This window comes from Scyliorhinus torazame, chromosome 6, assembly GCF_047496885.1.
Source record: "Scyliorhinus torazame isolate Kashiwa2021f chromosome 6, sScyTor2.1, whole genome shotgun sequence".
In the NCBI taxonomy this organism is placed as follows: Eukaryota; Metazoa; Chordata; class Chondrichthyes; order Carcharhiniformes; family Scyliorhinidae; genus Scyliorhinus; species Scyliorhinus torazame.
This window is the reverse complement of record NC_092712.1, coordinates 61,782,134-61,794,321: the sequence shown is the minus strand read 5'-3', so window position 1 is coordinate 61,794,321 and position 12,188 is coordinate 61,782,134. Positions and strand designations below refer to the sequence as shown.

The following is a 12,188-nucleotide window of genomic DNA, read 5'->3' as shown; positions in this document are numbered from 1 at the left end:
ATGTTGATCCTGGCGATCGTTGCCCTCTATCCTCACGCAGGTCTCTATCTCTTTGACTCTTGAGGGGACAAAGACCCAACAGTGTGGTTTGTACATCTATGTCTCTGTTGAATGTGGATGTCAAGTTACTTGCCAAGGTGTTGCAGCTTTGACTGGAGCCCTACCACCCACATATAATCTCGAAGGATCAGACAGGCTTTGTGGAGAGTCGACCATTGTTGGCCAATATACATCGTCTGTTAAATTATGTATTTTCCTCACCTCTGTGCCTGAGCGGAGGTGATTGTTTCTCTGGCTGCTGAAAAGGCATTTGACATGGAGTGGGAGTGTCTCTAAGATTCTTGGATTCGGCTATTGTAAAAGGCCCCCCCACTGCAAGTGATCTTTTGAATGCCCTGAACTCTGGTTATTTTCCGTTGAACAGGGGCTGAAGGCAGGACTTTCCATTGTTCCCCGTGGTGGAGCTGCTTGTTATAGCACTGAGGTCCTCTCTTAATTGGAGGGGAATACCAGGTTTCTCAGGCTTGAGAAGATCAAGTTCGCCCAGAGGTGATCGATGTTAGGGTTCGCCCGGAGGTGGCAGCCGTTTATCGACTACTTTGGGGAAAATTATGCTGTCAGCAGATATAAAATGGGGGGGGGGGGGGTTGAGGTGGGAAACAATTAGTGTGGAAGGGGGCCTGGGGAACTGTGTATGTGAGCCATGATGGCTGGGTTTGGTTGACGATTGGGTGGGTATTATTTGTTCTGTTGTTTGTTCCTCTTGAAAACTCTTGCTAAAATTATATGTGCCTTTAATAAAAATATTTTTTTTAAAATGTGGAGGGGGATAAATCGGGGAGGGGTCGCACACCTGATGTGCCCTTTATGTTGATGACGTTTTGCTCTATTTTATGGACCCAGTACTCACTCCAGTACTGATATAATGAAGCTGCTTAAAAATTTTGGCTCCTTTTCTGGATACAAGTTGAACTTGGATAATAGTGAATGTTTCCTGGTCAACCCTCTTGGGAGGAGAGCCCAACTGAGGATGCTACCTTTTCACCTGGCCAAGATGAGCTTTCGTCGTCTGGGTGGCCCACAACTGGGCCTCGCTTCATTAATAAAATGACACTAGTTTGGTTGGCAGTGTTAAAACAGACATGCAGAGGTGGGACAACCTCCCCCTATCCATGGCGGGTGGGTTCAGCCTATTAAAATGAATGCACTCCCAAGATTTTTATTTCTCTTCCAGTGTCTCCCCATAAATGTCCTGCCCAAATCCTTTGTTTGCTAGGGTCAATAAATTGATGTCCTCCTTTATATGGGTGGATAAGGCTCCCTGAATCTGTGGCGTTCTGCTGCAAAGAGACAAGGGAAGGGGGGGGGTGCGGTGCTTGGCCCTCCCCAATTTTTTGTTTCACTATAAGGCAGCCAATATTAAGATTTTGCGGTGGGTTTGTGACCTCCGCTCCTTTTGCTGCATTTGGAGAAGGTCAAGTACACCAGGAGACGGTGGAGAGGTTCTATCTGAAATGGCAATCATTCATTTCCTTTTTTTAAGAAGTTAGTCACTGTCAGCTGTTAGGGGGCTTAGTTTAGTTTTTGTTCAAGTTAATTAGGTGTTGTGTGTTTTGCCTTTTTGTTTCTCTGTTGATTGGGTTGGGTTTTTTGGGTTTGGGTTGTTTTGATTAATAGGAAACCGTTTCAATAAACATATATATATATATATTTTAATGTTTTCCAAAATGGCTAACAATGTAAAGCATTCTGCAAGGCTTTCTTGCTATTTCATTTCATAGAACCCCTACAGTGCACAGGAGGCCATTCGGCCCATCGAGTCTGCACGGCCCTCCGGAAAGAGTACCCTGCCGTATCCCCATAACCCCGCCTAACCTTTTGGACGCGAAGGGATAATTCACTGGCGTCGTGAGGCAGCAGTGCTAACCACCATTGCCCAATTCCCATTGCTCGGCTGCCATTTGTGTTGACAAGAGTTTTTGACATCCAAGTCAATGCTGTAGATTTTTATTTTTATTCAAAACCTCAGTTTTGCCTTTCTGTTTCCTATGTTAATTCCTTGTTTTTAGTTTCAAGTGGAATTATTTTCTGTGCAACAGGAAAGATCTGTGTCCCTTTATGGGCTATCATGACTCGAGTTTTCATGAATGAAATGAAAATCGCTTATTGTCACAAGTAGGCTTCAAATGAAGTTACTGTGAAAAGCCCCTAGTCGCCACATTCCGGCGCCTGTTCGAGGAGGCTGTTACGGGAATTGAACCGTGCTGCTGGCCTGCCTTGGTCTGCTTTAAAAGCCAGCTATTTAGCCCTGTGCTAAACCAACCCCTATTTGAACATTCACACGCACACTACTGTGCAGAATGTCATTTAGATATTCTGTACAGTTGTGTGTGTGAATGTTCAATTTCTTGTCTACTTCTGTGGAGTAAAACTTCCAAGTATAGTTTTATTGTTGTCTTTACTTGGTGTATCTGGACAACATAAAGACACTGACTTAATGTTGTTTTGGTGATTGAAGACATGACCGGTAGTAGGAGCAGCTTGGCATAAAAATATCTCAAACATGGAGGTTTGTTAACCATGTCATGATATTACAAATTCATATTCTGATCATATTCATCTTATTTATGTTATTAATTCATTGCTTTGACTTCAAAAATGACAAATTGCTCCTAAGTGTCCAAAGATTGGGTGGGGTGGAGATTAGGTCTAGGTTGGGTGCTGCTTTGAAGGATCAGTGCAGACTCAATGGGCTGAATGGCCTCCTTCCACACTAGGGATTCCATGATGAGCATCCAATGATTTCACAGAATCTTGGACTGCTGACTTCGAGTTTCATTCCAGTAAGTATTAGCAGGGTAAGGAACTCGGTTGCTTCGGCATGGAGTTAATCACTTGGAGCAAACATTAGCAAAATGCAGGAATGAGGAGGGTTTATTGAATGAAATTTGTAATCTGGGGGTGGGGGGACTCCTTGAAGCACTTTGCAACTTTCAAAACATCAAACATTTGAACATGTGCACTGTGAGTGTCTTTTTAACGCACGGACTGCAGCGGTTTGGAAGGCAGCAACTTTCTCGAAGGCAACCCCCCCCCCCCCCCCCCCCCCCCCTCAAAACCACCACCACAAAGCTACAGATGCCACCTAATAGTATCGTATAGCTTGGATGGCAGGGCAGTCAATAGTGAGGTTCTGTAATTTGAGAAGGAACGTAATTAAGCTGCACATATTCTGAAATGAAATAAATGCATCTCCTTCCAACATTTACTGCATGAGCTCCCTCAGGGAACAAGTGGAATAATGGGACTTGCATCAGGTCTGCAACAAGTCGGACCTGCCATTTGATTTCTGGAGATGCCCTCGATTGATTCTCTTCCTTCAGTGCATATTTTGAAAACCAGCTGCACCTCATTGAGCATCCCAAGTCTGCACTAGCTGAAACAATTTTTTTTTTTTTTAAACTACCTACTTTAATACAGCTTAACATCTGTATGTGGTGTTCAAAGGGAAGTTTAATCGTGCAATTTTGCAGGATTTACAAGAATGTTAGTAATCGTTTAGTGATCAAAAGTAATGATTTGCAATAATTCAGTGTAATTCTTCCATGGGATGTGGCCAGAATTTGTTGCCAACCCTAATTGCTTTTGAGAACGGCCACCTTGAACCACTCTAGTCCGTGATGTACACCCATACTACAAAATCGGTACAGAGTTGTGCATTCTGATATCTGAGGGATAACCAGAACCTGTCTTGTTAGGTTAGAAGGTTGCATAAAATTTAAATTAAATTGAAGGGAGTGATTTAAAAAAAAAAAAAAAAAAAAATTTGCTCTGCAGTAAAGGTGTTAAATTGCTAGGCAATTGTGCAGCTTTCAGTGGAGCCTTTAACTGGCTGTAATCCCATGGATGTTTAATGAAGATGAGTTGACTCTGTTATGGCAGTGGGTTGTTCCATCCTGCTGCAAGCATTAATTCATGTAAAAGAGAGTTGCTCTGAATCCTCAGTGTGAGTAATAACCAAACATGCTCGGAACAGACTTTTTATAGGAAGCACATTAATCTGGCGGCAGCATCTCATACTCACCTGTCATTATGTTTTTTTTAGGAAATCCTCTTGATCCTTCAATTTTGCACTGCCTACCAGTCCTTTGTAGCATTTCCAAAATTACCATGGCAACAAAGTACTATATCCTATGGATTTGAATTTTGTTTTCAGAAATGTTAAACCTTCCTGTAACTGGTGGTGTTGTCCCTGCCTGTAGTATTTAAATAATTAGCCTTTCTCTAGATCTGCATAATTAATTTGTATTTCTCATAGGAACCACAGCAAATCTCATCTACGCCCCACATTGCCGAATACAGATCGTGGACCAGGACTTTTAGAGAGCCCAACGATATTTAATTTTTCTACCGATCGTCTGTTGAATGGTGTTCGAAGTCCTCAGATGCGACCAGCTGGACCCAACAGGACACGGATCCATAGCAATGCAGGTTATAATAAAAGAGATTTTGGGATTGGAAGGTCAGAGCAGATCAATGCTGATTCATCACCCAGCATGGGCCGAGGAAGGTGAGTCTGAATAGCCAAAATAAGAAAGTAACAGCGGGAATTTATTTGTTTCATGTTTCAGTCAGGCACCTTTAGATGTTCAGTTAAGTAAAATGCAGTTATTACTAAGCAAGAAAATCTGAATTTCCTGCTGGTCAGTCATCATGTGGTTTCCTGTCATTTTGTCTTGGTGTGTCTTTTCATCCCTGTTTTCTCTCACCCACACCTCCCCCATCAAAAACCATGTAAGTATAAAATTCCCCGAATAAATTTGTGATTTTAAAATCCCTGAACAATGGGATGTATCAAGGAATCTAACAAGAGTAACTTGTTTAACTCCCTCTGTTAAACAAAGCGTGTTAAAGATTGACCATTTATGATCTGATGAGTAGAAGATGTGCAAAACATGTAGGAGATGGTGATTTGCATCAGTCCTTATGGAATTTTATTTTTTTATCCAGGAAGAATTCATATGGATACAGAAAGAAAAGGGAAGACAAATTTATGGTATGAAATTTTAATATTGAAGTTTTCAATACTGACTGTCATTGAGGTTCAACATGGTGGAGCCACTGTAAAAGGGTGCTGGTTGGAGCTTTTCGCTCTGGAGTAACTGAACTATCCCATTCAAAACTTAGACTGAACCTGAGAGGGGGTGGAAGTAGTTCCAGTGGTTTATGAACATAATGCAGTTTTGTCTCCATGTGGTATGCAAAGGTTTGCACCACAGTTTCCAATCTTGATTCCAAACAGCTTCACTATTTATAAGCATTGAGCAGTTAATCTTAAAACATGTTGGATAATAAAATAACATGTACACTCCTTGGAGTCGAAAGCTTCCTACAGTTTTGACCTGACTGCAAATTTGGCCCAGAGAAGCTTAACTATTTGATTCCTCCATATTTACATGTCATGAAATTGAACTTATTTGTTGCTGGTATCTGGCAAAATTAACTGTATATTTCCCATTCCTAATTGCCCTGACATTCTTACCAGACCTCTTCAGAGAGCACGGTAGTACAGTGGTTAGCACTGTACTTCACAGTTGCTTCACAGCGCCAGGGTCCCAAGTTCGATTCCCGGCTTGGTCAGGTTTCCTCCCAGCACCATAAATTATGCATTCTTGGGCGGCAGTGGTTAGCAGTGCTGCCTCATCGCACCGAGGACCTGGGTTCGATCTCGGCCCCGGTCACTGTCCATGTGGATTTTGCACATCCTCCCCTTGCCTGCGTGGCTTACCCCACAACCCAAAGATGTACAGGGTAGGTGGATTGGCATGTTAAATTGGAAAACAAAATGAATTGGGTACGTTGAATTTAAAACATTTTTTTAAAAATTAAACATTCATCAGTTACTATGCTAGGATTTCAATTCCTAACTTGGATTTATTTGTCCAGTGCAATTTGTAACGTCGTTATCATACCCAGACGTTCAATTCACTTCCGAGAAAAGTAAGTGGTTCTTTCATAGATATTTTGTTTTACAGTGCCGAAGGAGGCCATTCGGCCCATCGAGTCTGCACCGGCTCTTGGAAAGAGCACCCTACCCAAGTCCACACCTGCACCCTATCCCCATAACCCAGTAACCCCACCCAACACTAAGGGCAATTTATCATGGCCAATCCACCTAACCTGCACATCTTTTGGACTGTGGGAGGAAACCGGAGCGCCTGGAGGAAACCCACGCGCACATGGGGAGGATGTGCAGACTCTGTACAGACAGTGACCCAAGCCGGAATCGAACCTGGGACCCTGGAGCTGTGAAGCAATTGTGCTATCCACAATGCTACCGTGCTGCCCTTTCAACTGTTTTACAATAATTTCTTGTTTACTTCTCCCTGTCCCACGTTTGATAGCAGTGTCTTTAATCTGTTTTGGCCCTGCATTCTGGGATTTGCAGTCAATCTCGCATCCTTTTAATAATAATCTTTATTAGTGTTACAAGTAGGCTTACATTAACACTGCAATGAAGTTACTGTGAAAATATCCTTGTCGCCACACTACGGCGCCTGTTCAGGGACACTGAGGGAGAATTCAGAATGTCCAATTCACCTAACAAGCACGTCTTTCGGGACTTGTGGAAGGAAACAGGAGCACCTGGAGGAAACCCACGCAGACACGGGGAGAACATGCAGACTCCGCACAGACAGTGACCCAAGCCGGGAATCGAACCTGGGTCCCTGGCGCTGTGGAGCAATATTGCGAACTAGCGTGCATTTTGGATCCATGTTAAAATCTACCCCTTGCCTAAATTTCCAGTCACCCCTTTTAACATGTACATTTTGGCACTCATTCATTTTTGCCTAATTACAGTTTTAAATGCAATGCATTGGGATGCTTTTCTGCATCACAGGTCCCACCCACGTAAAACCAAAGTAAGGGAGCACTGTTCTACTCAGCACAATCTTTATGTAAATGTATTGATGTGGACTTCGCAGTAGTAATGTTCTTTGCTGTTATTGCACTAAACAACCACCCCCCCCCCCAAAGCCCCAGATGCTCTCTTGCAAGGACTGTACAATTACAGACTCCCAATGGATAATTACATTGGGAGCCATCCAATAATCTGATTTAAATTGGAGACTTTGGATGGTTCTGACTTTCTTATCGGAAAAGTTAGAAGAATTAAAACCACATCTAACTCCTGGGTAGTAATGACCCCGGACTACAAACATTTCTAAAAAATAAATTTAGAGTACCCAATTCTTTTTTCCCCAAATAAGTGGCAATTTAGCGTGGCCAATCCACCCACCCTGCACATCTTTGGGTGTGGGGGTGAGACCCACGTAGACTCGGGGAGAATGTGCAAACTCCACACGGATAGTGACCTGGGGCCGGGATCAATCCCAGGTCCTCGGTGCCGTGATGCAGTAGTGCTAACCACTGTGCCACCCTACCGCCCCCAGACTACAAACATGAATTCGGTCACTCAGCCCCTCAAACCTGCTCCGGCTCTGTTAAGATCATGATCCTCAAAGAAATTCCCATCTCTGCCCTAGCCGACAAGGGCGTCATGGTAGCACAGTAGTTCGCACTGTTGCTTTACAGCGCCAGGGTCCCACTTTCGATTCCTGCTTGTGTCACTGTGCAGAGTCTGCATGTTTCCCCGTGTCTGCGTGGGTTTCCTCCGGGTGCTCCAGTTTCGTCCCAAAAGACGTGCTGTTGGGTTAATTGGACGTTCTGAATTCTCCCTCTACCCGAACAGGTGCCAGAGGTGGCGACTAGGGGATTTTCACAGTTACTTGATTGCAGTATTAATGTAAACCTACTTGTGACAATAATAAAGATTATTATTATTATCGCCTGTCCACCCTGTCCTCATCAGACAATGAAAATCGCTTATTGTCACAAGTAGGGTTCAAATCAAGTTACTGTGAAAAGCCCCTAGTCGCCACATTCCGGCGCCTGTTCGGGGAGGCTGGTACGGGAATTGAACTGTGCTGCTGGCCTGTCTGGGTCTGCTTTAAAAGCCAGCGATTTAGCCCCAGTGTGCTAAACCAGCCCTTGGTCTTTCCAAGTATTAGTCTAGTAAACCATCTCTGGGCTTTTTCGAACACATTTATATCCTTTGCACCCTTGCTTATGAAAATATCTTTGGGCTCTCTAAAACATAGAACATTACAGCGCAGTACAGGCGCTCGATGTTGCGCCGACCTGTGAAACCACTCTAAAGCCCATCTACACTATTCCCTTATCGTCCATATGTCTATCCAATGACCATTTGAATGCCCTTAGTGTTAGCGAGTCCACTACTGTTGCAGGCAGGGAATTCCACGCCCTTACTACTCTCTGAGTAAAGAACCTACCTCTGACATCTGTCCTATATCTCCACTCAATTTAAAGCCTTGTCCCCTCGTGCTAGACATCACCATCCGAGGAAGAAGGCTCTCACTGTCCACCCTATCCAATCCTCTGATCATCTTGTATGCCTCAATTAAGTCACCTCTTAACCTTCTTCTCTCTAACGAAAACAGCCTCAAATCCCTCAGCCTTTCCTCATAAGATCTTTCCTCCATACCAGGCAACATTCTGGTAAATCTCCTCTGCACCCTTTCCAATGCTTCCACAACCTTCCGATAATGCGGCGACCAGAATTGCACGCAATACTCCAAATGCGGCCACACTAGAGTTTTGTACAGCTGAATCATGACCTCATGGCTCCGAAACTCAATCCCTCTACCAATAAAAGCTAACACACCGTACGCCTTCTTAACAACCCTCTCAACCTGGGTGGCAACTTTCAGGGATCTATGTACATGGACACCGAGATCTCTCTGCTCATCCACACTACCAAGAATCTTACCATTAGCCCAGTACTGTCTTCCTGTTATTCCTTCCAAAATGAATCACCTCACACCTTTCTGCATTAAACTCCATTTGTCACCTCTCAGCCCAGCGCTGCAGCTTAACGATGTCCCTCTGTAACTTGTAACATCCTTCTGCACTGTCCACAACTCCACCGACTTTAGTGTCATCTGCAAATTTACTCACCCATCCTTCTACACTCTCCTCCAGGTCATTTATAAAAATAACAAACAGCAGTGGCCCCAAAACAGATCCTTGTACACCACTAGTAACTGGACTCCAGTCTGAACATTTCCCATCAGCCACCACCCTTTGTCTTCTTCCAGCTAGCCAATTTCTGATCCAAACTGCTAAATCACCCTGAATCCCATGCCTCTGTATTTTCTGCAGTAGCCTACCATGGGGAACCTTATCAAACGCTTTACTGAAATCCATATACACTACATCAACTGCTTTACCCTCGTCTACCTGTTTGGTCACCTTCTCAAAGAACTCAATAAGGTTTGTGAGGCACCACCTACCCTTCACTAAACTGGGTTTTCCTCTCCATCCGATGCATCCTAAGCCTTGCCTCCTTTCATCTTAATTGCCTTTCCCCCAGATATAACTCTTGCCCTGCGGTATATACCTATCCCTTTCCATCACTAAAGTAACCATAATCGAATTGTGGTCACTATCACCAAAGTGCTCACTTACCTCCAAATCTAACACCTGTCCTGGTTCATTACCCAGTACCAAATCCAATATGGCCTCGCCTCTCGTTAGCCTGTCTAGATACTGTGTCAGGAAACCCTCCTGCACATATTTGACAGAAACGGACCCATCTAAAGTACTCTAACTATAGCGTTTCCAGTCAATATTTAGAAAGTTGAAGTCCCCCTGTTGCTTTCGCTCCTATCCAGAATCATCTTTGCAATCCTTTTCTCTACATCTCTGGAACTAGAAAACCCCTAACAGGGTGACCTCTCCTTTCCTGTTTCTAACCTCAGCCCATACTACCTTAGTAGATGAGTCCTCATCAAACGTCCTTTCTGCCACCATAATGCTATCCTTGACTAACAATGCCACCCCTCCCCCTCTTTTACCACCTTCCCTGAGCTTACTGAAATATCTAAACCCTGGCACCTGCAACAACCATTCCTGTCCCTGCTCTATCCATGTCTCCGAAATGGCCACAACATCAAAGTCCCAGGTACCAACCCATGCCGCAAGTTCACCCACCTTATTATGGATGCTCCTGGCATTGAAGAAGACACACTTTAAACCACCTCCCTGCCTGCCGGTACACTCTTGCAACTTTGAAACCGTACTCATGACCTCGCTACTCTCAACCTCCTGTATGCTGGAGCTACAATTCAGGTTCCCAATCCCCTGCTGACCTAGTTTAAACCCACCCGAAGAGCATTAGCAAATTCCCCCCCCCCCCCCCCCCCCCCAGGATATTGGTACCCCTCTGGTCCAGGTGTAGACCATCCCGTTTGTAGAGGTCCCACTGACCCCAGAATGAGCCCCAATTATCCAGAAATCTGAAACCCTCCCTCCTGCACCATCCCTGTAGCCACGTGTTCGACTCCTCTCTCTCTCTCCTCTCTCTCTCTCTCTCTCTCTCTCCTCTCTCTCTCTCTCTCTCTCTCTCTCTCTCTCTCTCTCTCTCTCTCTCTCTCTCTCTCTCTCTCTATTCCTCGTCTCGTCTCGCTGGCACGGGTAACAACCCAGAGATAATAACTCTGTTTGTCCTCGATCTAAGTTTCCACCCTAGCTCCCTGAATTCCTGCCTTACATCCCGATCCATTTTCCTACCTCTGTCGTTGGTACCTATGTGGACCACGGCTTGGGGCTGCTCCCCCTCCCCCTTAAGGATCCCGAAAACACGATCCGAGACATCACGGACCAATACTGCGCACAGTGACCCAGATGTTTTCCTGCCAAAATAGATAATCTCACGTTTTCCCATATTATAACTTAGTGTGTTGGCCTAAAGTTACAAGGCTGGACAAAAAGTGCAACTGCCTTCCACTGCAATCCAACTAGCTGTGGCATTGCTTGGAAATTCTGGCCTTCCATCACCTCTGCCATCAGCTTTTCACTGTTTCAATAATTTACCAGTTTCTCTAGATCTGTTTTGGAGAAATTGATTTGCTTGTGATAGTCTCCGTATTTATTGCTGGGGTGGCAGGACTGAAGTATGAGGAGATTGATTTGGTTCGGATTATATTTGCTGGAGTTCAGAGGAATGAGTAGGGATCTTATAGAAACCTATAAAATTCTAATAGAATTAGGTAGGGTAGATACAGGAAGGATGGTCTGATTAGTAAGTTTGCTGACGACACAAAGGTTGGTGGAATTGCGGGTAGCCCAACCTGTCAGGATACAGCAGGGTTTAGATCGTTTGGAGACTTGGGCGGAGAGATGGCAGATGGAGTTTAATCCGGACAAATGTGAGGTAATGCGTTTTGGAAGGTCTAATGCAGGTAGGGAATATACAGTGAATGGTAGAACCCTCGAGTATTGACAGTCCGAGAGATCTAGGTGTACAGGTCCACCGGAGAGGTTGAATAAATTTGGTTTGTTCTCACTGGAACGACGGAGGTTGATGGGCGACCTGATAGAGGTCTACAAAATTATGAGGGGCATAGACAGAGTGGATAGTCAGAGGCTTTTTCCCAGGGTAGACGGGTCAATTACTAGGGGGCATAGGTTTAAGGTGCGAGGGGCAAGGTATAGAGATGATGTACGAGGCAGGTTTCTTTACACAAGAGGGTAGTGGGTGCCTGGAACTCGCTGCCGGAGGAGGTGGTGGAAGCAGGGACGATAGTGACGTTTAAGGGGCATCTTGACCAATACATGAATAGGATGGGAATAGAGGGATACGGACCCCGGAAGTGAAGAAGATTTTAGTTTCGACGGGCAGCATGGTCGGCACAGCCTTGGAGGGCCGAAGGGCCTGTTCCTGTGCTGTACATTTCTTTGTTCTTTGATGTTCCCGGAGGTGGATGTGTCCAGAGACGGGATCACAGTTTGAGGATACGGGGTAGAACATTTAGAACAGAGATGAAGAGAAATTTCTTCACCCGGTGTGATGAGCCTGTGGAATTCGTTATCACGGGAAGTATTTGAGGCCAGACATTGTATGTTTTCAAGAAGCAGTTAGATAAAGCACTTTGGGCGAAGGGAATCAAAGGCTATTGGGGAGGAAGCGGGATTAGGTTATTGAGTTGGATGATCAGCCATGATAATGAATGGCGGAACAGGCATGAAGGGCTGAATGACATCCTCCTATTTTCTATGTTGAGCTTTAATTTCTTGAAATCTGTACTTGACCCATATTGCTGACG

The 12,188-nt window shown here is 44.7% G+C and overlaps 1 protein-coding gene across 2 annotated transcripts in view; it reads left to right on the top strand.

The window, feature by feature from the left end:
- Positions 1-12,188, top strand: part of larp4b (La ribonucleoprotein 4B) — a 190,830-nt gene that overhangs the window by 117,163 nt on the left and 61,479 nt on the right. For both annotated transcript variants that reach the window (XM_072508268.1, XM_072508269.1), the window contains exons 12-13: positions 4,319-4,570; positions 5,011-5,056. In XM_072508268.1, coding sequence (XP_072364369.1) covers positions 4,319-4,570; positions 5,011-5,056 — 298 coding nt within the window. The remainder of the gene's footprint in view (positions 1-4,318; positions 4,571-5,010; positions 5,057-12,188) is intronic.